General features: G+C 42.2%; 1 protein-coding gene across 1 annotated transcript in view; it reads left to right on the top strand.

Annotated features, from left to right (window-relative positions):
- The window catches only part of lrriq1 (leucine-rich repeats and IQ motif containing 1), a 36,958-nt gene extending 13,239 nt beyond the window's left edge, over positions 1-23,719 (top strand). Inside the window, 13 exon segments of the mRNA XM_063899686.1 lie at positions 4,307-4,723; positions 5,176-5,362; positions 7,129-7,254; positions 7,602-7,691; positions 8,756-8,886; positions 9,664-9,729; positions 9,812-9,900; positions 10,813-10,914; positions 15,971-16,085; positions 16,870-16,930; positions 17,483-17,597; positions 20,293-20,493; positions 20,657-23,719. Coding sequence (XP_063755756.1) covers positions 4,307-4,723; positions 5,176-5,362; positions 7,129-7,254; positions 7,602-7,691; positions 8,756-8,886; positions 9,664-9,729; positions 9,812-9,900; positions 10,813-10,914; positions 15,971-16,085; positions 16,870-16,930; positions 17,483-17,597; positions 20,293-20,426 — 1,633 coding nt within the window. The 3' untranslated portion in view covers positions 20,427-20,493; positions 20,657-23,719.
- Positions 23,720-23,971: the final 252 nt, after the last annotated feature.

The following is a 23,971-nucleotide window of genomic DNA, read 5'->3' as shown; positions in this document are numbered from 1 at the left end:
GAAGCAGCTCAGGGGACAAAAGGAGGGAAAAGCTCAGCTATTTTTGTTGATTCAAATTTGGCTTTAAAAAGAAAGGATTTATGAATGCTACATGTTCTTATATTACAGATATCACGTTCCCTCTCCTTTTTACTAACGTGTTACTGCTATGTGTGAAGTGATACTCAATTACACACCAAATTAGCCAGAAAATTGCTTGAAAATACACATTTGCTAAATGTTTTTCCCCGTTGATTCAATCAGCACTGGATGTTTGATCAATAGGACTTTGGAATATAAAAAAAAAAGAGCGAAAATATACTAAAGAAACATGCAAGATAAGAGGAGAAGCCCTACATGGATTACAACAAGGGCTGCACAATTACGGACTAGTGCATTATCCAAATATTTGTTGAGAAAACACTTGAAAGAGTCTGAAATACATATTGTGGAGGTCCCGGCCTACAAAACGACTTTAAAAAACCTTGTTTGGTACAGATCCTCGTTGCACCTGTGATTTTCTTTCATTATAATTTGAATTTTGTCTAAAAAATCTGTCAAAATAATGCTTTTTTTTTTACATGATAACCCTTATTTTACCACTCAAACACAAATGGGATCACATTACAAACCAGACTAAAATGAACAGGATATAAATGGCTCTAAATCTATTTACAAGGTTTCATATTACACGTGTCATGTCGTGCCGGTCGGCCTGCGGGACAGACAGACACGAAGCCGTCAGGAATGTCAGCTATCCTCTTGTTATGTCTGATACAGAGGGCGTAGTGAGCCTTAAGACAACGTCCATCTATTTTCACAAGTCCTTCGATGTCGCTGGCCCCTGCGAGATGGACCACCAGCACTTAAAACAGTGGTCAGCTCTCTGCTTATCTTCCTGACCCCTCCAAATTACTGAGCACAAAAGATGAAACGTGGCGGCGGCTACCAGCACGGGTCACACCGAGGACTCCTATGGCTTGGGGGGGTCTGGTGGCGCTCCCTCTGCTTCACCCCTCGCTGTGTGCCCTCTACCCCCCTGGCCTCTGGACAATGATCCTTTCTGCGGACTTTGCAAGGACCAACATGGCCATTTAACCCCCGGCCTGACCTTGTGTCTGACGGAGGTTCAGAGGAGGTGAGCAGAGTGCCACACGCCGGTGCGCCGCTGACTGTAAGGTGGGACGCCATGGGGTTTATCAGGGGTCCAGTTTCACAACTTCTATCTGCAGGGTGCAGAGCAGAGGCAGAGTCCTTTGTTCCTCACAAAATTGTATACCTAACATGTCGTTTTTATACATTTTTGAGCAACTTCAATCTCTTTCTAGGACAAATAGATCTGTGTTCTAGAGATTTATGATGAGGAATCCATAAAAAAAATCAGAACGGGAATCTTTCAAATACTCAACGCATGTATTTTTGGAAACATTTTGCAACCCTCAAAAAAGCCTTTTTTAATTTGTGTAAAATGTATTTATATAAAATAATAATATATATATATATATATATAGATTAAAATAATATATATATATTTTGTTATATTTGTAGAAAAAAACCTACTGTTTGCTCTTTTCCTTTTGCTATGTTCTGTTTCACGAACCACACCATATGAAAGACCTTCAGAGAGATAAGGATGAATGCAGCAGAATATAATTCATATTTTTAATGTTATCTCCAAACATAGAAGTTGCATATGGCCCCGGTTAAGAGTCACAAGACTGCTGCTGTTTAACCAGAGACTTTACCTGGATGGTTGCATGAAGGTCTGATGCAACACACACTAATGCCGTGAAGCATAAAGAGAAGTGTATACAGAGTACATTTTTACCATGCTGTATATAGAGGCTAAATTGTATAATGTCAACTTCAGGGTCCGTCACGTGATGCTGTTTGGCCCAAAAAACGTTTCCCTCCTCAGACTTACATTGGGAAAGACTCAGCAGGTCGTCTTCCCAAATCATCTGACATAAAACATATATTCTATGGACTTAGAGTGAGAAAGATCCTGTTACTTTTATACCTGGAAGTCAAACCTTTTAGGCTTTATGAGCTTCTGAACAGCTTTAATAGAAGGAGGGGGGCTGCCTCCAACACATAATCCCAGTATCCCCAAAAATACCTTCATATTGGTATTGTATTGGGACACTGGGCTGCTTTGAGGATAGGGACATGCTTTCAAGTCTACCTTAAAGCAATACTCACATGCCCATGTAAGAGTCATTGGTGAAAAATGTTCTATTACTACCAGGATTGCAATGTAAGAGATGGGGATCAAATTCACAATTCCCAGTTTGTATCCTCTGTGAAGAGTCACTGAAACATGAGGGCTTCAGCAGTCTGAGTCAGATCAAGTGAGTAAGCTACAATCGTGCGTAGTTTCCCTTTTAGTCCATAAAGAGTATCGCTTCACACGCAACCACGCTTTAGTCATTTTGGTGAGCTGGTGTCTCTCTGAAGGTTGATTATAAACTACAGCCACTGCTTCAGGAGCAAAAATAAAATCACTCACACCCCCAGTGCAGTATATCTGCCACAGGGTTTGAGTTGCTTCTCTTTAGTTTCTTGCAGCAGTCATTGCAGCTATGGCTTTCCTAAAAGTCATTTAAATTTAAATATAGTTAATCCATGGGGAGTTCTCTCCCTTAAACATCTTGAGTGTTTTTATTTTGAATGCACACTTGTAAACCTATTATATTTACTGAGGTTAAAATGTAAAACCTAAAATAACTCACAACCTTAGGAAATGTAAGAATGCGTTAACACATTTATTTATTTCAATCTTTTTTAATTATAAATGTTAAAAAATAATTCGCGTTGCGTTTTCTGTGAAACCCATTTGTATTATAGCGTTTTGATCAGTCCTACGCTCTTATAACAGTGCTTTACATGCTGATGGTGACCCTGCAGTGAACCAGCAGGTACTGGGGGGGGACGGGGACGGGGGTCAGTGGGGTCACAATCCTTCTGGACCTCCCGACTGCCCCCCCTCTCTGGTCCCACTGAGAGCGAAGAGCCGGGTCTTTGTCGGGGAGAGGCTGCACTACCTGAGGCTACTGGCCCTGCAGACTGGCTGGGCACTGAAGCGTCTCTGCCCCCTCAGGGATGAAGACTGAGGGGGGGGGGGGGGGGGGGGGCAGAGCAAAGCATTGCTAATAGATTAATTAAGTTTCTATTTAGGTGGCTTTGTAGTACGTTTATCCCCTCAATGAAAGAGACATTCTATGGAATACACAGAGCAGTCACACACACTCCTTCCATTCACCTCAGATGAACCGGGCAAGAATCAAAAACTGAATGTCTGATATTTCATTTATTAAGATCCTCTAATACTATTTCTAGCAATGCTCTCCGAAACTCAATTACTCTGAGTGCTTGTTTAATCATTAAAATACACAAAGCCATCAAAAATATTTAGTTAATGTCTCGTAAGCAAAGTTTTCTTGATTATATTAGTATGTGCTGTATCAGAAACACAACGTCTTTCATTGTAATGTAGATAACTTAATTAAATATAAAAAAACGAACTTCAAATAATCCCCAATTTGCAGTTTTTTGACTGTTTTCCAGCTCTACTGATCCACAGCTCTGAGAGGATCTACTAATAATATTCCCAATGTCTATAGGCGTCATTTACACTGGGGACACTGGGGACATGTCCCAACCAATTTTGGAAATGGCCCCACCACTTTGCATTCGGATCATTTATTAAAAAGTTCTGGAAATAGCGTGCACAAAGTATTGTACATTCTGAGGAAGGTTTATTCGCACAAGAGAACATGTGGAATCTGGAGGTCTGTTGACCCGAGTGGGACACATTTAGTAATATAAGTAATTATTCAACAGAGTAAAGAAATTGTTGATAACGCTTTGCAGCAGCGTCACATAGTTACTGAACTACTCAGTATATTTATTAATATATATATATTTTGAAATCTGTAAAAAGTGCCCCCACCACTGTCCAACAAATCACAGCACAACAGATAAGAAGTCATAAATAAATTAAAGCTATCATACCCATCTTTACATAAAAAAAAAAGCATTTAAATTGGAAAACAGCTGCTCATGATGTGTGGTTTATGCAGAATGGCAAATTCATTAAGTATAGTTCATTAACGTTTAATCACTCTTTCCGTTTTAAAGACAGTCTAAAAATAGTGAGCATCTTGAGCTGGGAAACTACGTTTAGCTAGAAGATAAATCTGGGCAAAGCACTTTTTGTCTTTTTTGAGATTAATCTATTTACTTTCATGCTCCCCAATAAAAATTAAAGTAGTCAGCCTAACGAAACTAAACCTAAAACAGTTTCTTTGTGTGTGTTTGTTCACAGTAATGCCTCACTTTCCCTGGATGCTGTGAAGTCCTCCTGCAGACGCTTCACTGAGACTCTGCAGCTGGCTGAGGACCAGAGGTTTGCCCATGAGTACGGTGACACCACTGTGCCTGCAGGTCAAACAGCACCTGAGGAAACCCTGGAGGTGGACAGTACCGATACTGAAAACCACCCAGAAATGGATATTGTCCCTCCAGTTCCTCCAAATGGAGACAATACCAGATGCAGCAACTTGACTTTAAAGGATGAGTATGCTGCAGAAATCCAACATAACACATTCAACACTGGGGCAACACCTCCAAATAACGGGCCAACAATTCACAAAGCGAACTCGGAAAGTATTCACCCCTCGACATCTTCCTTCAATCTCGAAATGGCACCTGTGTCCAACCATGAGGATCTGAACCTCCAAAGGTAATTTACCAAATCTTCTGAGTCACTCCTGTGCGTCAATTCCATCCAACACTAGGCTTCAACAAGAGATCAGTGAGATGAGCTTATCAAACCAAATTCTTCACAAGTGTTCTTTGCTGACTGTAAGCAAACACTCTTTTTTATATAATGCTTTATACAGCAGTTGAGCATTTGATAAGTGTCTCCTTCAGAGCATTCTTCATCACCGGAGCCTCCTCCCTGTGATTTACTGCAGGAGATGTCAAACATCTTATTCATTTTAACACGCAGCTTCATCATTAACATCTCCGGGAGGGCGATAGATCTCTGATATGAAGGCTGGCTGTTGACAGGCCGACACCCTCCAGAGTCCTGCTCTCCAGATGTCTGCTCAGGAGTAAATTCAGACCAAGGTGATGTGACATCATGGATATCCTTCATTCTGTGTCTATGTGTGTGTGTTCATTTTTAAGGAGCACCTCAGCAGCGGTCAGGATCCAGCAGCTGTGTGATCACAGACTGAAATGTGGGAACGTCAGCCGCCCCTCCACACAAGTTGAGGGTGGAGGAAGAGGAGGAGATGGAGGACAGCCGGAGTCAGGACCTGGCTTTCTTAACGGGAGTGCTGTTGCTCAGCATTATGCAGCAAGTGTCATCCAGGTAAAGCTTGAGTCACACTAGTGGCGTCAGGCGATAATTAAAGGACTTAATCTGTTATATCTTACATTTATTTTGTCATTTGCCTATTTTTCCAACATTCTCCAACCAAATCCTTTTTCCCTTTTGATCTCATTTTGGAAGGACACACAAATAGGATCTGGAAATACACAGTATGACTATCCAGCTGGAGTGTTTAACTTACATTTCCAGTGCAACAAAGCCACAGATCATGAAGCAAAATACATAGAATCCAGATTCATTTCAGAGATAGTTTAGATCATTTATTCTCCACAACGCTGCAGTAGCACCACCTTCTGACAGACCATTTCTCCTGTGCTCATAAAGTGCAAATATCTGACCTTTATTTATTTAATCAACCTCTTAGATCTTTTGCTAACCATTACGCCTAAGTTTAGTTCAGTCAACCCATCTATTAGATCGCTATCAAATCAAATCAAAGTTTATTTGTATTGCCCAAAGTCGGCTTTACAGAGTAAAAACAAACAACGACATCGTACACAATCAAATCACAGTGAAATGCAGAACAAGATAGTGTGTGAATACAATAGAAAACAGAATAAAATAAGACAACAAAACACAATCAAAATACATGAAACGTTCAAATTAAGTACCATCAAATATAATCAATAAAATGCCAGCTCTAGGCTTTTTAAAAATGTAGGTCCAAAAGTTGATACCTTCACTCTCTGCCTCTCCAGAAGTGGTTCCAGAGAAAGGGAGCTTGGTAGGCGAACGCTCTTTGTAAGTTTAAAAAGAAAGTTAAAATAAATTCTGTACTTTACTGGTAGCCAGTGTAGAGCTGCTAAAACCGGAGTGATGTCGTCCGTTTTCCTTGTTTTTGTTGGTGGACGGGCTGCAGCATTTTGAAGTAGCAGAGGATTTTTGATTGATGTCCATAGATTCAGAAGAATGCATTAAGACAACTCATTTTAAAAATGTAGGAGAACAGAAATGATCACACGGTCAACATGAGGTTAATGGTACATTTTTGGTTTTGTTTATTGATGTATCATTGAGTCTATGATTAAGATGAGATTGGTTGTTTGGTCCAACCACGAAGAGGAACAAGCAGCAAACACTAAAATTCAGTAAATAAAAACCCAATCAAACCTTCATTCATTAGTTCAGCATTTGCTAGTTAACCTGTCTCTCTTTGATTAACTACCTTACTGCTACAACTAGAATTTTCCAGTCACTTTCACACAATGAATATCTGTGCACAGTTCACCCTTGAACATCCATCTTCACTCCTCATATGTGTTATGGAGGCTTATTCTGCTAATCCTCTGTGTATAGGTATAAGCTGCTGTTCTGAAAAACATGCTACTCAACACTTCTCCCAAATCCCTCCGCATCACAGAAAGTGTTTGATGGGTCCTTAAGGGCCCTCTGAGGGAGGAGGTGGGAGTGGAGGAATTGTAGAAAAGTGTGTTGTGGCGGGGGGGGGGGGGGGATTCGGAGTGATTAATCAGATTCCAAAGAAGTGCGGTAGTAAGAGTTCTAGGATTCCTGCTCGGCTCTACTTGAAGTGAAGTGTGCCCCCCGCGGCCCTCTGGGAATTGGAGGATTTAGAGGCTCACTGGAGCTCCATTTGTCTCAGCCCCGGAGTCACACAGAGTTCAGACAGCAGAACACTGCAATTAAAAGAGAGGTTCACATGTTTTATCTCTCTAATGGGATAACACACAATATTTACCTCGTGATTCATGGAGTTTTTTTCATTTATTTTTTAACCATTTCTTCAGGCATTTTGGAGGGGCTTCTCTCTGAGGAGGAGGCTCGCATCTGCTCTGGCTGCTGTCACACGCCCTGACACTGCAGAGGACGACACCTTAGAGGAGGTGGATGTGGATGAATTTGACTTCGATGAGGTATGCACACAGTGTGCTCCTCACGTTCATGGTTCAGTTGTTGCTTCACCCCACGCCCCGAGCTGGATCTTTTGTAACTACCCAACACTGTATCAATACAGTTCATACACACCATCCTGCATAAATATAAACATGCATGCACACATATACAGAAAAATGTGTGTGAAAAGACACATAACACACACATAAGCCCAGAAACATGAACATTTTGAGATTGTGTGGGAGAGAAACAGAGGGATTCTAGACCATTTACATGCGCAAAAGATTATATAACACTCAACAATACTCTTGACCTGCTCGTCCTTTCCTAAATATCCAATTAAATACAACATTTTTGTCTTTCATAGGCAGCGCTAGAGAAACAGTGGACATTGTCCCTTCCTGAAGACTCCCCTCCCAGAGGTTACGCTGTGTCAGAACAGCCACCGTCTCTGAAGGTAATTTTATACAAAAGTGGTATTTCAGAGAAAGTGGCCGGCGAGTTTTGGGAATTACCAGCTCCTGTGTGATGTCAAAGAGTTATATTCTTGTCTCTTTCTCATCTTGGCCATCGCAACTCTCCACTTTGAATTTACTCTCTTGAAAAACAAGATTATTTCCTGGAGGGCTGAAGGTTCCTCCACACCAGCAGATGTCATTTTTCACGCTGGTTGACGGTCGTCCTGTTTTTTTCCCCTTCATTTACCTCTCGTTGGATCTTTTCTTTGGAGCGTGCTCAGCACTGTACATCATGGTGGCTGCTTTAGGCCTGCTGATGTGCTGCAGCTGCCATCATAGCCCGACTTATTCTGTTGACTATGGGGTACACATCAAAGGCGGGGATCAACAATTTAGCACTTTCACACAAAGAGAGGGATCTGGAGAGAAAAGAAGCTGTTAGTTTGACTTACATAAGAGCATTCCTTCAGGGAAAACGCTCTGACAAATACCTAAAAAGAAAACAGGCAATTGATTTAAATCTGAGTAGACAATCTTGTACACACCATATTTCATTTTCCCAAACCTTCTACATATATTTAGGACTGTATTGTCTAGACACAGAAGCAGATACTTTAACATTTATAGCTCAAGCCTCACAAACTTCTGAAAACACCTAAAATAATATTTAAAAATGTTCTTTCTACATTTTAAATGTGGAAAAGATCTGAATGAGATCCTCCTCAATGGTCCGACACATGTTCATACAGTATACACAGCACCACACACACAATGAAAGTTAGTCTTTTCTTTTAACCCATGTTTGGGAAGCTATTACACAGTAATAGTGTCCTTGCTCAAGCGCACCTCGGCAACTGGCACATCTCTAGTCATCAGTCCACCCTCTATACTCGCTCCATTCTGGGACTTTTCAGGAAACGGAGACCCTCCGGTTCCTAAGTCACGTCTCTTCAGACTGTCCCAATATGTAAAGAACCACTTCAGTAAATGAAAAACTCCTTTGAAGCCAATTTAGGAGCTCAAAAACAAGTGCTTGCTGACACTGTTTATGTCTTTGTTTCAGCCTCCTGTTCACTTTCCTCCAGCCTCCGAGTATCTACTCTCACCCCCGCCGCTTGTGTGGAGACCAAAGCAGGCCTGGGTGCCTCCAGAACCGGCTGCTGATCAGAGAGTTTCCCCTGAGAGCTCTAACAGGTAGGACAACCCACAGCCTTATTACTGCTTGCCATTTAACTGCATTTGGTAGCAACATTTTCTTCTGAAATTCTCTGAATTTTGACTTTTTTTTACAGGGACACAGTTGCACACAGAAGATACGTTCAGAAATAGAACTTTATTTACATTAAATCTGGATATACTAAAAACCAGTCTCTGCTGCAGAGTACTCAGTTTAGTTAAAGTGGATGAGAGGCAGCTTTGTGTTCAGATGTGGGGACTGTTGATACCGAGCTGACATAAATAACAGCAACACGTTATTTATTCTGTTTCACTGCTGGTTTCTTTGTCTTCATGTTACTGGTTATTGGGGGTGGGGGAAATAATCGCTACTAAAATGCACCATTTCGCAATATATATAGTATCGCAATACTTAGCATATCGTGGAATCGCAATACTGTCGTATCGTGGGGACCCTGGTGATTCCCACCCTTAGTTGTTGGTGTGTTTTTGTGAGTAGGTTTTTTAACAGTGCAAATATAGAGTCAAGTTAAGCTGGTTATCGCGAGTAAATATGCTCTTCATAGTCACACCTTAAGTATGATGTACCAACAATCTGAGATTCATACGACAGACTTTGTATATTCATATATTTAAAAGCCGAAGAATGGGAATGACATTATATTTCACATTGCTTATTGTCCTAGACATGAAATAGAATGTACTCCAGAACCAAAGCGCCACTGACCTTAAAGGCTTCAATAAAGTGCCGTAAAGAAACTTATTCTAAGCACAATAATCTCTGTACGATTTCAGAAGCAAGTCTCCTGCCTCAGTGCTCAGCGGTCTCTCTGAGCGATCGGAAAAGATTCGGGAAGAATGGTAAGTCATCGTCTTATCATACATCTTCTGTCTGTGTGAGTTTTGTTATTTCACTGAATGTCATTATGTGTGTGATATTCAGGGGTTTCACTCACAGCCACACAGCTCTCCAGATGCTCAAGAGAGCTCAGAAGATGAAGTCGACTAAACAACAGCAGACTAAACGTAGAGGTGAGTGTCTGAAAGGATATTGGTTAATAACTGATGGGTTTACAACTTCTCATCTCATAGACAATAACTCAAGAGGCTTCATTGCAATATACCGACAAGTGGTTCTATTATTTTGTCCCACTATCAATGAGGGTGGACTTAATAACAGAAACACCTCAATGTACATTTTGCATAAAATGTGAAGAACAAAACTCTGAAGATGAAACTTTTTTTTACTTAATAAATGAAATACAAAGCCTTCTTTATTCAGTAACCCTTCTTCACCTGAACTAATGTGTCTTCCTGTCTCCTCATTCCTAGTCCTTAACACTAAATATCCCTTACACTATGGAAGGAGCAGCTTTTTGGGACATGAATGCATTTTCCAAAAAGGGAAAAAATCCACGCCCATTATTGCCTCTTTTCATTCTCGTCTTTGTTCCTTCAGCTGTGCTTCAGCGGCCAACCTTTCCACCCGGCGTATGTTAACGAGCCATAACAGACAGCAGAAGCCAGGAGCTGTCGCCTCTTATTGAGCCTTATTTGAGAGCCTGAGAAGGAAATAACGATTGCCAAGAAACCTCTTTCCCGTGATGACTTTCGTTCCCACTCATTGTAGTGGTGGAAGGTGACCTCACCTCCGCTCCGCACCGAGGAACAGTAGTCCTGCCTCGATTATCATGCCAACGTCATGTAGAGGCAGGCTGCTCTTTGATCAGAATTACAAATGCATGACTCCAATAGCAGGGCTCTTGTCATCTTGCTCCACCCTCACACAGGTCTATGTCTGCACTAACTCCTAATGGCATCTGCCTCAGTGGAACCAGAGCGCTGTTCTAAAATGTTCCGAATGTCATATTTCGGTTTTCTGTTTCTGGTTTTAGGCCTGCCTTGTCCTTCTTTGACCCTTTTTTCTCTCTTTCTCTCTGCTAGATCCCTTTGTCCGTCACTCCTCCATCAGAAAGTGCAGTTACCAGCTGGGTCCAGTGGAGGCACGAAACAGGCCAGCCCTACACAACAGGAAGGAGACAAAAGGTAGGAAGACACGCTACTCATACTATTACACCTTTCCGTTTACTGTTTGTTTCATCTTTGAACTTGAGACCATTGACTGTTTATACAAAGAGGCCATAGCCACTGTTCATCTACAGTTTCAAAGTTTCTGTTTGGCATGTTGGCCGTCGCCATCTTAGCTTTTGGCCATAGCCATCATGGATGTATAGAGAAACATGGATACAGCGTTGGACGCGGGGCTTGTTAATTCCAACAGAAATTGCTGGAGTGGCAAGTGAAACCAAAATAACCTGACTCACAAATACTGAAATACCCAGACGCTCCAGGAATCTGGACCAATAGAACATGCGACCTGTCCATTCCTTTAAGCCCCGCCTCCAATCCGCAGCATCAGCCGGGGGTAAATACCTATGGACTCGACCTTAAGGGTATTTAATAATTCTTGGACAACCATTTAAAAAAGGCCTATTTACGTGTTCGTCCTGGGAAGATGAAAAACAAGTATCTGCTGATTTGCAGACGGGATTTGAGTTCCAATTTATTTCGATGGGAAAACATACGCGTTGTCCCAACGACGTGATGTGACACACACGTTGTAGTACCACCGATTGGCCACTACAACTGTGCGTGCTGCTTAACTCAGACTACGGAAAATATAGATTTTTTACAACTTCGTTATTTTCATAGTTTTGGGAGCTGTTTCTGTCAGTGGGAATAACATGTACTGGCTTACTGTATATGTTGAGACCTGCCAACACGGTTACATCACTAAAATGAAGTTAGAAGTGCGGGTGAAAAATACATCACCATAGTAATTTTGGAAATATTGTGCCTGCATCAGCAGTTATTGTGATTAATAAAACCAGAATGTTCCAGCCAAGCTCGGAGTACTTTCTGCAGATGCTTCCCTTGTTTTATGAAGCAAAAAGAAGACCCAGGTTGTATGAAACCAGAATTTCTGCATAAAATGAAGTACACTCTCTGGTTTCACATACAGTAAAGCTTAGACTTAATTATTATCGCTCTAGATAATAAACACAATGTTAAAGGATTGATTGACAGTTGTGAGGTAGTTTGATAGTCCCAGAGGACACACACACCTCCCTTTATCTTTCCTGCCCCCCAGCCCTGCCCTGAGGTGTACACATGATTTGGCATTTTGACGTCCACAGCCAGACTTAAAAGGGAGGAAGAGCTGGAGGGAGGAGAGGTGGGTGGGGGGGGGGATTATTTTTTATCATGCCTGTCTCCATCTTTCCTCCGCACCCCCACCAGGGTCAAAGCCTCACATCCACAGAGCTCGCGATCATCCAGCAGTCAGAGTGTTTGCCAACAGGCAGAGGAGGGACTGGTCCAAGACCAACGCTGCCATTAGCATGAAATACCCTTTAATACGCCGTGGAGGAAAACGGTTCCCTGTCGGTTCAGGTTAAAGTTATAAAAAAAGGAGCAAATTGTGCATTTACATTTGGGATGTTATTCGTTCTGCTTTATCTTTTTTGGGGTGGGTTGCTTTTAGTAATTTGTTTGTAGTGTCGTTGTGAAGGAGTCGCCTCATCCTCCTAAAAATGACCTATTGTTGTGCGGGTAAAAATCAAGCATCAATAATAATAATAATTATTATTATTTCCACTTTAATCTGACAATTATGCAGACAACTTGGCATTAGGAAATGAGGGCAGTGGATTCATTTCCTCACTAATCACATTTCTTTGTAACAAGATATGCTAAGTTTGAGTTTGACGGCATCATTGGGATCTTTGTCTTTTTTGGGTGAGTCGCTTCAGTCATTCGTTTGTAAAGTAGTTGTGAAGGAGTTGTCTCTTTCCCGTTACAACAGATTCTTTTTTTTTGTTGTGCAGGACAAGATGAAGGAACAACCAAAAAAAAAAAGAATTGTGTTTTATTTTTGCCAAATGTACACGGCACTTTCATCAGACAGTTATGCAGGTGTGTTATGTCACTGTGACCTTTGACACTAAAGCGTGTCCGTGCACAATATAGCTTTGGATAAGCTCTCATCTAACTGGCAGTGGAGGACTAGTTCTATCCAAATGACATATTACATTACAACAATATTTCCAGTTCTGTTTCTTTCCAACGTCCTTATCGCTCCTCTCCGCCCTTGCCTTGATAATTCATAAAAGAGGGACTGGTGTTCCTGAGAAGCAGCTGCATCAGTCCTTTGGTTAAAACATCACTCAGTTTCCTATTTCAACAACAGGGGGGGGGATCTGTAAAATCTGTTTCTCTAACCAGCTCAGTTTTAGAGGTTTTCTAATTCAACGGATTCTGTAAGATGGGTTCAGGAGTTAAGGTGATTGTGAGGTAGCAGCGACGGTGGCTGCAGAGGTGGTTCACAGGTCTGTAAATGGGCCTGAGCCATCCTCCCCTCCTGCTCCCCTGGTCCTGACCTGTGGGAGGCACCCCTCTCCTCCGGATCCGTCCCCAGCGCCCGAGGACTCTCCAGCCCAGCCCGGCCCAGCCTGCGATCCCCGACAGGGGCTAACGTTTCAGGCTTCGAGTCAAGCCCCTTCTGGAGGTGATTAGCCCCAAACCCATGACAGATTCTTTCCAAGATATCCGACGCGGCGTGTTTATTTTATCCGGGCTCTTTGTGTGGATGTGCTGGACATGAGTAACCCACTTGAAATGGGTATCAGCTTACATACCCGGGGAGGCAGATAGAGAGGGAGAGAATGGAGCAGAGCCACAAAACATTTTCTCTTTAGAGGCCAAAACTGAAGAAACACACTTCCCCCTTTTTTTCTCTTTAATGGTTTGTATCATCATGTGTCTGTGTGCTGCAGATGTTGCAGATGTTGTGCAAGCCTTGTTCTCCTCTTTCTTTTTACCAACTCCTTTCACTCAAAACCCCCAGGCACACACCCCCTTCCAGCCTCCTCCTTCTTCCAGCCACCAAACATCCGTCCTCATGTTTGAGGGACACATGGGTATACATTTTTATTTCAGAGTGGAACCCCTACCTCCTGAGCACTTAACTCGATTTCACACTTCAAGTCCTCTACAAAGTCCGACTGAAACACAACCGTGTTGTTTATCTTCCATCCTCCCAAATAACCTAATGGCAGACTCTTTACCACCATTCATATGCATTCAATTTCACCCCCATTATCTCATGGTGTGTGAATTCCAGCTTTTTACGCCAACTACAGACACACATTGATAAGTTAAGTCTTTAAGATGGCATCCTTTCTGCCTCGCATTCCAAATTTGGCAACCTTTATACCTTAAAACTTTTTAAAAAGCTGTCTTACTTTGTGGTTCAACTTCCTTGCCGTTCTACCGTACTTGTTGTATTTGTGTACACACACTGCTTCCACTAAGCAGAAGTACGGCCAACACTACAGGTGTTTTCATTTTGAGTTTCACGTAGTGGTTTGAATAATCTCACTCAACATTTTTTCCCGTTTACAACCTCGTTGTTTACAGTTACACTTCTGTGTTTGTTGTATTTTTAGTCCCACATCTCCGCTCACTTTCCCTACTCTCTCCCAGATGCTCACTCACAACTCGTTCAGTTCTTGTTAGGCTCTGCTCTGGTCCTGTTGCACCGCCTGACCCTATGTTGTTTGTTTCTGCAGTGAGGGGGGAGGAGGAGGTGGCTCCAATGTGCCAGCATTATGTCTCTCTCCTTCAGCTGGGGTTTTCTCCCAGCCAAAGCCTCCTCCCTCCTCCTCCTCCTCCTCCTCCTCCTCCTCCTCCCCCAACCCTCTGATATTAAGTCAGAGCTCTCCCCTCCTCAGTAGAGACGAGATCTCTTAATGTGCTTCAGAGCCCCTCTTAACAGGCATGACTCCTACAGGCCCCCTCCTGATGTCCTGGAGGAGTACTGGAGGGGGATTCAGGAGGTGGAGAGGGGTCAGCAGGGGGCTTCAGGGGGGGAAAGGGAGAGGAAAGACGCTCTATGCTACTGAAGTAAACTCTTTTTAATGGCGCTCATCAACTTGAGATTTCTAAATTGCACTATTCATCAAATTTATAGACATTTTACCTTCTATTTATTTATTTACCCATACAGGATCCTATGATAGGATGGATGGATGGATGATGGATGGATGGATGATAGATGGATGGATGGATGATAGATGGATGGATGGATGGATGGATGGATGGATGGATGGATGGATGGATAGATAGCTGTGGTGCAAATTAAAAACAAACATTTATTAAGACTGTCAACATGCAATCCATCCCCCTTTTTTACGAGTCCTACAACAACCACACTTTCCCTTTTCCCGGACTGCCTGCGCCTCGTCTCTCTGTGTGTTTTCAGCTCTTGGGAAGTGCGAGTAGCCATTTCCTGTCCGCTGCTGCCCCGGGGGGAAGCATCCATCACTTGACATTTTTAGCGGGGGCTCCTCAATTAGCCCCATGAAAACTGTAAAGCTATTCTCCCCCCCATTTTTTTTTTACAGCTCAGCAAAAGCAAGTTAACGGCTTAAATAAATGCATCATTAGTTCCAGCATCGGGCTGTCAAAATCCATTATCAGTTTACACCCATTTACGGCGGCATTACTGTCAGCACAACGTAAATGTTTGCTTTGAATTACAACCTTATTATGGGATTTCAGCATAACTCAGTAAATCAGCTGCCCATCAGAGTCCTTTCTTTAGCTGCTTGGATTCAATTTAACAAAGAACCACAATTGTTAGAAGAAGCAGATCCCCTCCTGTTGCATCTATCAGCGACTTTTAACAGCAATGCCCCTGAGTCCTCCAAACAAATACACCTCCTTAAGCGTAAACATAAACACTCGGAGCTCTGACCACTGATCTCCCAGTGCTGGAAACCCTGGCCGGCTGTAATTGCAGTGTAACATGTCAACTGTTGCTACACATCAGGCCCTTTGAGCTGTTTATTTGTTAAGCTTGTACTTTAGTGAGAATCTGTTAAAACAACTCCTTCCCTGCAGTATTGATTACGCAGAGAAGCATGCCACCTCCACCACAACTCTCCCTGATTAGGCAGAGCACTCTCATCCAGAATGTTACTTGGCTCACGACAAAAAAAAATGGCTCTGACGTTTGTTTGATGTTTCCTGTCGAGTGCAGTTGGCCAGGCAGAGCTGGAGCTTCAGCAGGCGGAGAAGGTGGAGCGAGTGAAGCAGGAGCGAGCCCAGCAGTGGCTGCACACCCAGGCTGCTCGCTCTGACCGGGACTCAGAGAGGTGAGGCGCTTCATCGGGGTCAATGGCTTTAAATGTTCACTTGAGCAAATTACAGAAAAATGCATGTTTTTGAAACACCTATATGTGTGATTTCTGTGTGTGCATTTTTCTGGAGAGACTCTTTACTGTTGAGGTTTTTAAATATTAAAGATTTGATCACCAAAATCTCACTTTTATTTGATTGTGAGGCAGCATACATCGCATATCTAGGCAAAACTACTTGCATGACTAGATGCCACTTATTTTTCCATTTAAAAAAATGGATTCATTTGAAATACATGTCTTTTGAATCTGTGAAGAAGATCTAAAGTAAAACCTTCCCCCTGAAGAAGATTGATTTATAAACAACTTTCTAATTTCAGAAACAGCACATAATCCATCTTCAGAAATCCAAGTGAAGTAACAACAAAGTGAAACAAAGGAGATGAGGGACTCTTCTATTTCTGGTTATTCATTTTTAACTGTAGTTGTCGGTTTTTATTTTTAAATGATTCCTCATTCTAGTGGTTTGTTTTTTAGATGAAGAGGGGCAATGTTTAACCAAAAGGCTGGACGAGATAAAGCTGAGACTTGATAATAACTGCTGTTTATTAAAACACAAAGGGCCTGTAACAGAGGCAGTGAGCAGCATGCACCCCTACCAAACAAATAGATATTGAGATGATCAAACATGGCATCTGTGTTTATTTGGTCCGAGCTAATTGCTTAGAAAGGAAGAAGGGATTGATTTGATCTATGCAGAGCTCTAAATGTTCGGCCTTTTTTTTTCTTATCTTATCCTCAGCGAGCATTTCTTACCGGAGATCAGCTCGGACATTCTGAACGGAGGCAGAGTGCAGCTTGTGGTGAGTACAACCCCCCCACCCACCCCCTCTGTTTCTCCCTGCAGTTCATTTATTTCAATGACAGTGCATCTTGATTTTGATCTTCTCTAGGGGGGGTTATTTGCCTGCATGTGAAGGTATGCAGTATTTACATTCAGCAGTCCTGCAGAAGGTTCCCCTGGAGCCTGTCTCCTCAGCTCGGTTTTAAAGGAGGCGGGGGGGGGGGGGGGGGGGGGTTAGTCTGACGTTTCGCTCCGCAGTGACACTTCCAATTGGATCAACCAGGCTGCAATTTCTTCATTTTACTTGCAGAAACCCCAGTGTCACTTTATAGAAGTTTGCATGGACCCGTGAACGATCCTGATGCTCGTGAGGGCTTTGAAGTCGGGGGCTGTAGGTCTCGCTGCGCAGTTATAGAGCAGTTTGAGTTATGATCACTGGCAAGAGGAGACGCCCCTCTCCTCCTGTTCCTTAGATATGTGCAGATGGCACAGCCCCTGGTTGTTGGATGTTATTGAAAATGCTTGCATGTCATGCCGGGCCTCGTGTCTGTGTGTGTTTCTGTGCGTGCAGGCCGACCCAGGATACGCAGAATGTCACGCCAGCGGATCGTGCACCAACAACCGTTTAGCTGCCCAGCCCTGCAACGAGAACAATTACCCCCGCAGAAACTCTTTGGGTCATGCAAGTGAGTCGTTTTTTCTACCCAAAATCACCCCGTTTACAGGGGATTTCCGAGTGATTGTTGAACAGAATCCAAAGAAACATTAATAAAATGTTCTGAAACACAAGATACGCCTATCCTCTTAAAGTAAACAAGTTCTGTCACTGACTCTGTTTTTAATCTTCTCTAACAATAACTGGTAATCCAGATAACTGTCAACGGAGACTTTTGTTGCCAATGCTTGATTTAAAATGTAATTTAAACAACATTTTCAGTCAGGAAATAATGAGCAGTGTTTAATCACAACAATAAAAGGAAAGCTTTTTACATATAAACATGCATCCATACACAAATTATCTGAATAATATACAGATATATGTATAAAGTTTGGTTGTATAACATATTTACTTCATGCTTATGTTAGCTTCATGACACTTTTTATTAAGTTAAACTGACATTGTGCCTAAAAAGTCAACATTTTTCAAGCAATTCCATGCACAAACCTAATATCAGTGACACATATTGTCATTATTTTTATATATTTGTATGCACGTGTGAGTATATACCTGTAAATTACGCACATGTGTGTACAGATGTGTCTCGGGTCACACAGTCCTGAGTGCACCGAGCCTCAGCCGGGATAAAGTCTGCTGCTTATTCAGCCTCCTCCACCAGTCGGCTGTTTCTGAAAGGGTAGAGGCGAGGGGGGGGGGGCAACGTGAGGTCGGGCCGGGGACAGAGTGCCGCAAATTTCTCCTCTGACAGGAAACGGGCAGAAAGAAGAAGGAAAAAAAAGTCCTTTCAGTGAAGAATGACTGGGCCTTGTGTCGGGAGGAGCGGGGCTCAGGAGTCTGAGCGACAAAGATGCTACTGACTGGCTGACGGCAGATGACCACTTTAAACAAGCTCAGGAATCCAAAAGAGAGAAGGAGAGCCCTGTCCCCCGGTAACGAAGCCAAATTGGATTCCGGTGATGATGTCGAAATGATTTCCACGAGGTGCAGCAGCAGCAGCAGCAGCAGCAGCAGCGAGCGCTGTCCTGTCAGGAAGGCGGACGGTTGTTCTCCGGAAAGAAAGCCTCTTTGTGTCCGATAACGAAAACACCACTTAGCAAAATGTGTCAAATTGAAATATGAATGTGTGTCCAAGGCAAGAACATTATTCACGAAGCCAATTACATATTATCTAAACTTGGAGAGGGCACAAAGGGTTCTGAGTTGCATCATAAAAAACCAACGAGAGGAAATTGGTTGAAAGTAGGGAATTAGCTGCTAAAAATAAACGTTTAATTGCGAACCCACACCCCTGTTTAAAGAGTGAGGCAAAACCAATATTTATCATGTATGTTGTGCCTTCTGAAGTGTGCATGCATACTTCAAAGTAAAGGGATTTACAGAGATAAGGGTCACTTACTTTGCCAGTGCAGTCACGACGACATAAATACTCTGTAACCCGCTGCAATGCGATACTCACCGCTTGCTGGGACGCTGCCATAAAATGCGTTTCCAGGCTCGCAAAATATTTTCATTACCTGAGCACAGGAAACCACTTGAGTTGCATGTCTGCTCCCTCCAATTCTGTCCGCCGTTCAACTCTTAATAGGAGTAAAATGATCGAAAACAATTTATTTGGTCACAGCGGTTTGGGTCAAATGTGCGGCCATCCCCCCCCCCCCTCTCATCTCCGTACATTTTAATGGTACGACCGCAGTGCTTGCGTTGAGATTCACAACATGTGAACAACTTCTGTTTCGGATTTAGATCTGATAATTGGACAAAAGTCTTTAATAAACCACCCACATTTCTGAAAATAGACACAAAGACTGCGGTGGTTTATCTTTAGTGGAGGAAAACAGTGTTACAGTACGGACACGTGTAAAATCAGAATCTTTAGAGGTGCGATTAGGTATGACTGGATGGATATTCTATACAGTGTGCCAGCTGTGCAGATATCTGGAGCCGTATCAGTACATATGAGCCCCCCCACCTCGTCCAGAGCCCTCCCCGCTGTTCGGTGCCCCGTGTGTGGCGGCCGCGGTCCCGGGCCCGACACGTGGAACGCATCATGCCCGGTCGAAGCGCTGCCTTTGTACTGTGTGTTTGGAAAGCTCTGCGCTGATCCCCAGGTGGAATGGAAGGGGGGGTGCAGCTCACACTCAACTCACCTGCTCAGACTTAAGGCTTTGCAGGGAGGTTTCATATCGTGAGTCTCCTGAAAGAGAGGGGAGTCAAAATGTAACTCTGCAAGGTCAAAGGTTTTACTGCAAGGAGGAACACTCTTTGTGTTAGCAGTAAAAGCTTCCAGGTTAGGTGTTTCAACAGGGAATAAAGATGTTAGTTGCTTATATAAATGGCATCATTGATTGGCTGTTGAACAGAGCAACTTCAGAGAGAAATTTGTCTTTGTCCTTCCAGAGAAAAAAGTCCTTAGATGACAATAAATGATTCATTACTTTTCCTACAACTGAAGCAACTGCTTGTTTTGGAGGGCAAAGTCTTTCCTAACCATAACCCTAGAAACCTTTTAATGATGATTATTGATAACCTAAGGAGCATAACAATGGCTGAGCAAATACAAAGAGCAGACCAGATCAGCAGTAAACCAGTAGAAAAACGATGCTCAACACAAAATATGCTATTTAAATGGCACACATTGTATGCATTCCTATCTATGATAAGTGGATTTGACACTGTTCGATGTTTCCCTTCTACTTCTCCAGGAAAAGAAGTCCCATCTCCTCCGGGAGTCACGTCTGCTCCGTCAAAGAAGGAACGCATGTCCTTCCGAGACAACCCAATGCAGATGAGTGGCGGCTGGGGAGGGGGCAAGAAGAGGGACAGAGTGTACAAGTAAAACACAAACTCTTCCACATCCATGACACCTTTCGTCTTTACCCAACATGTGAAGAACTCAAAGACATGTATGTCTGATATTGGTCTATTTCAGATGCATATCGCTACAAAGAATGCATGATAATAAAATTCTATGTGTATCATGTTCAGGAAAGCTTGGATACAATGTTTGCAAACAAGAACCTGTGCCAATATTTATAGATATCAGAATTTTAAAATGCTGTTTTCTAGCCTCTGCTGATTCCCCCTGCAGCTGCTCTTTCCAAACTCAGCTGAAAACTCGAGCTCCCCATCCCCGAACCAAAAAATGAATCAACAGCAAAAATAGGACCTGGACCAGCCCAAATATCTTCAGGCACTTTTGTTATGTTGACTCAGCTCAAGTATCAGCGTCTGAACGTGATCGCGGCCAAGCAGCAACCGAAACACATGGAACCAAATGGCACGCTTCATATGCAAATGATGGCAGGAAATAAGAACCAGGACCTTCTGATACCCGTGAATTTATGTTTCCTTGGATGCTGAACTGTTGTTTCTCCGCTGATTTACTCTCTCGAACAAAAACAAAGTAATTATAGTTTGTTGCCGTGGGAAGAGACTTGCCTTTTCCACGTATTCTGCTCTCTTATGAGTACAATTTAACCATTAAATAGTTTCCGTATCCTGGATAACACACTGCCCAGATAAAAAAACGGGGATAATGACTCACAGATATACTAGTGTTTTGAAGCCAATACTCTACGTAATATGGGTGTAATAACAGTGCAATGTGGATGAAAGATAGGTGACATTAATGGGTGCAACATGTGTGTAACGCGGGTATAACCTAGATGTAATATGGGTGTAAAGTTGGGGCAATGTGGGTGTAACATGGATGTGATATAGTGGTGTAACAGTGGTGTTATATGGGTTTAAAGTGAGGGCAATATGATTGAGACATGGGTGTATTATGGGGGTGAAATGGGTGTACATTTATTTGGTGATATATTATGGATGTTTCATCGGGTGTAATGTTGGTGTACGATGGGTCTCATAGGTGCAATGCAAATTATCTACCCTAAATGGGTAATATATTTTGGAAAAAAAGCACAATTTGGAAAAAAAGTAGTGAAATTGTCATTTTAGCCGAGATATTAGATTCATAAATGTCCCCAAATATTCCCCTTTTAAGGTTTAACTGACATTTTAGTGGCTTCTTTTAGTTCCTGCCCGGCAACAGTGGGCTTGAAATTGACTGCCACGCACAAACGTTGGTGTTAGAATCAGATCAACGTTTTCTTTATTTTCGGCCGTGGATTATAACGGCCTTGTCTCGGGTGTATTTGAGCTACAAGGCGTCCGTCCGCAAACACTGCCCTCCTGGAGGCGGTGAACCTCGAGGCCTCGGAGGTTCCTCGCTGGTGCGCCGCCTGGAAATGATAACTTAATGAATGTCAAAACAAATAGTCGGAGCTGCAGAGTGGCTCCCTGGCAGGAAATGCATGTCTGTGTATTTATTTTCTCTCCTATCTCTCACTCTGCACATGTCTGCAGGCTGTGTTTGGACTGTACTGTAGGGATTTCTGTCTTAAGAGTGGCGTATGCCAGAGATGTGGTCCGGCCCACTTGGGTATGTTGTGAAACCAAAGAGCAGTGTTCTCCTTCAGGGGGGACATCAAGGGGGGGGAGTATCTGTCATCAATCAGTCAATACACAACTCGGATAAAGCCAAATTCAGATATTTATTGCATACAACACGCAAAGACAGGTGAAGTAAATGTGCAGTTATTTATTGTCACTTTCTCTGACATGTGTTCAGATTTTCCCAGGCTTTTCTCCACAACTCCTGCCGCTGAAATGATATTGTTAAACCAGCGTCCACCAGTCTTCATTACTGCTGTTTACTTTTGGGTTATGGCTTAATTATATGTAACTTAAGACATCCAAAATCCACCGCGTGGTGAAACGAGTGCTGCACCGCACATTCAGATAAGATGAGGAATGTCCCTCTCAGCCCGCTTGACCTCAAGTCAGCACAAGCTGTCAGATTGAGTCTGCCAAAGAGACCTTTTCCATCCAAATCCCTCTGAGTGCTGTCTTCAAGTGCATTAAAGGACCGTAACAGAGTCTGCTTCCAAGTTTCTAGCTTCAGTTTTGCACGCTGTACATTTTGCTGACTATTTCTGAAAGCATGCGGTACTGCTTTACATTTTTGGAATTTTTTTTAGACAGTTTTAGCAAGTTTCAAGAGAGATTGATTTGTATATAATTTAATTTGCCCTCCTGTTACACCCCTGTTACATCCTTAATACACCTATATTACATCCATAGTACAGCCATGTGACAGGTTAAAGCCATCTTAAATCCATCTTTCACTGTTATTACACCCGTTTATCTGATTATCTGTGGAGTACAGGCTTCACAACATCAGTATATCTGTGCTTATTGTCCCTGTTTTATCTGGGTAATGTGTCCTTCAGGATACAGAAACTACTTAAGGGTTAACATACAACTGTTGTAGTTATATCATTTAGCTTTACTAAGCATTTAAATGTAAAATAACCGTGACTCAAATTCCCACAAACACTTACCGATGAGAAAAGAATTACACAAGATATCTATTGTTATTTATTTCTACCTTATGACACAATTAGCCATCTCTTTTAGCCAAAGTAGAGCTTAAAGAAATGGATATAAACTCTACGGAATGTGCGAGCTCTCCTGGAAATGTGAAACGGACGTTGTCAGAAACGTTTCTGCGCTGCTCTCTGGTAAAAGTCAGAGCTGCTGGTTTATAACATCACAGAGATGAAAACAGGACAGAGTCTTCTGTCTAAATTGAGGGCAGGAGGGCTGTCACATGATGTAAATTACCTTTAGAGGTTTGTAAATTAATTAAGGCAGAACAGAGTCCCTTTAATCTGTCAGAGGTTGGACTCCTTGGTGTTTATATACAGAGGACATTCATGGAAGTAAGGTTATGCACACATACAGAATGTTTATCTACACGACGTGGATATTAAAGGAATTATAAAATGGACATCATTTGAATTTACTTTAACAAATCCTCTCATTTTTGATGATAATCCAAAGTTTTACTTGTAATTTAATTACATTTCTACATTTCAATAACTCTTTATGGGTGATCAGTATCTGTTTTTTTCCTGGTTCGTCTATCGCTGGTGTTTAAATGATTTTCTTTTTCCTACGTGATGAAAGAAAACAAACATTTTTATAGAGTTAGAGGTTTTTGATGTGTGTTTGCAACCCTATAATTTTAATTTGACTAATTTATCTTTTAGTTGAATTTAAGACTAAGATATTAATATAAACAAGCAATCAGAGGCTTCCATCTGTTTCTTATTTATGTTTTGATTGCTCCTACATTGGTTTTGTATTTTAAAAAAATCCCCAGCATTAAGAAAACTCTGTTATTTTAATGGTGATTTAAAAAGAGATACTTGGGTTTTCTTCGTTGTTTCGGTATGAATATTAATCCTGCAAAACACTTGTTACTGTTGAAGATGTTATGTAAGAAAACCCTCCTTGTGATTGTTGTATTGTTAT

The sequence above is a fragment of the Eleginops maclovinus genome, chromosome 2 (assembly GCF_036324505.1).
Source record: "Eleginops maclovinus isolate JMC-PN-2008 ecotype Puerto Natales chromosome 2, JC_Emac_rtc_rv5, whole genome shotgun sequence".
NCBI classification, from domain to species: domain Eukaryota; kingdom Metazoa; phylum Chordata; class Actinopteri; order Perciformes; family Eleginopidae; genus Eleginops; species Eleginops maclovinus.
The sequence above is the reverse complement of the archived record's forward strand: the minus strand, read 5'-3'. Positions and strand labels throughout refer to the sequence as shown.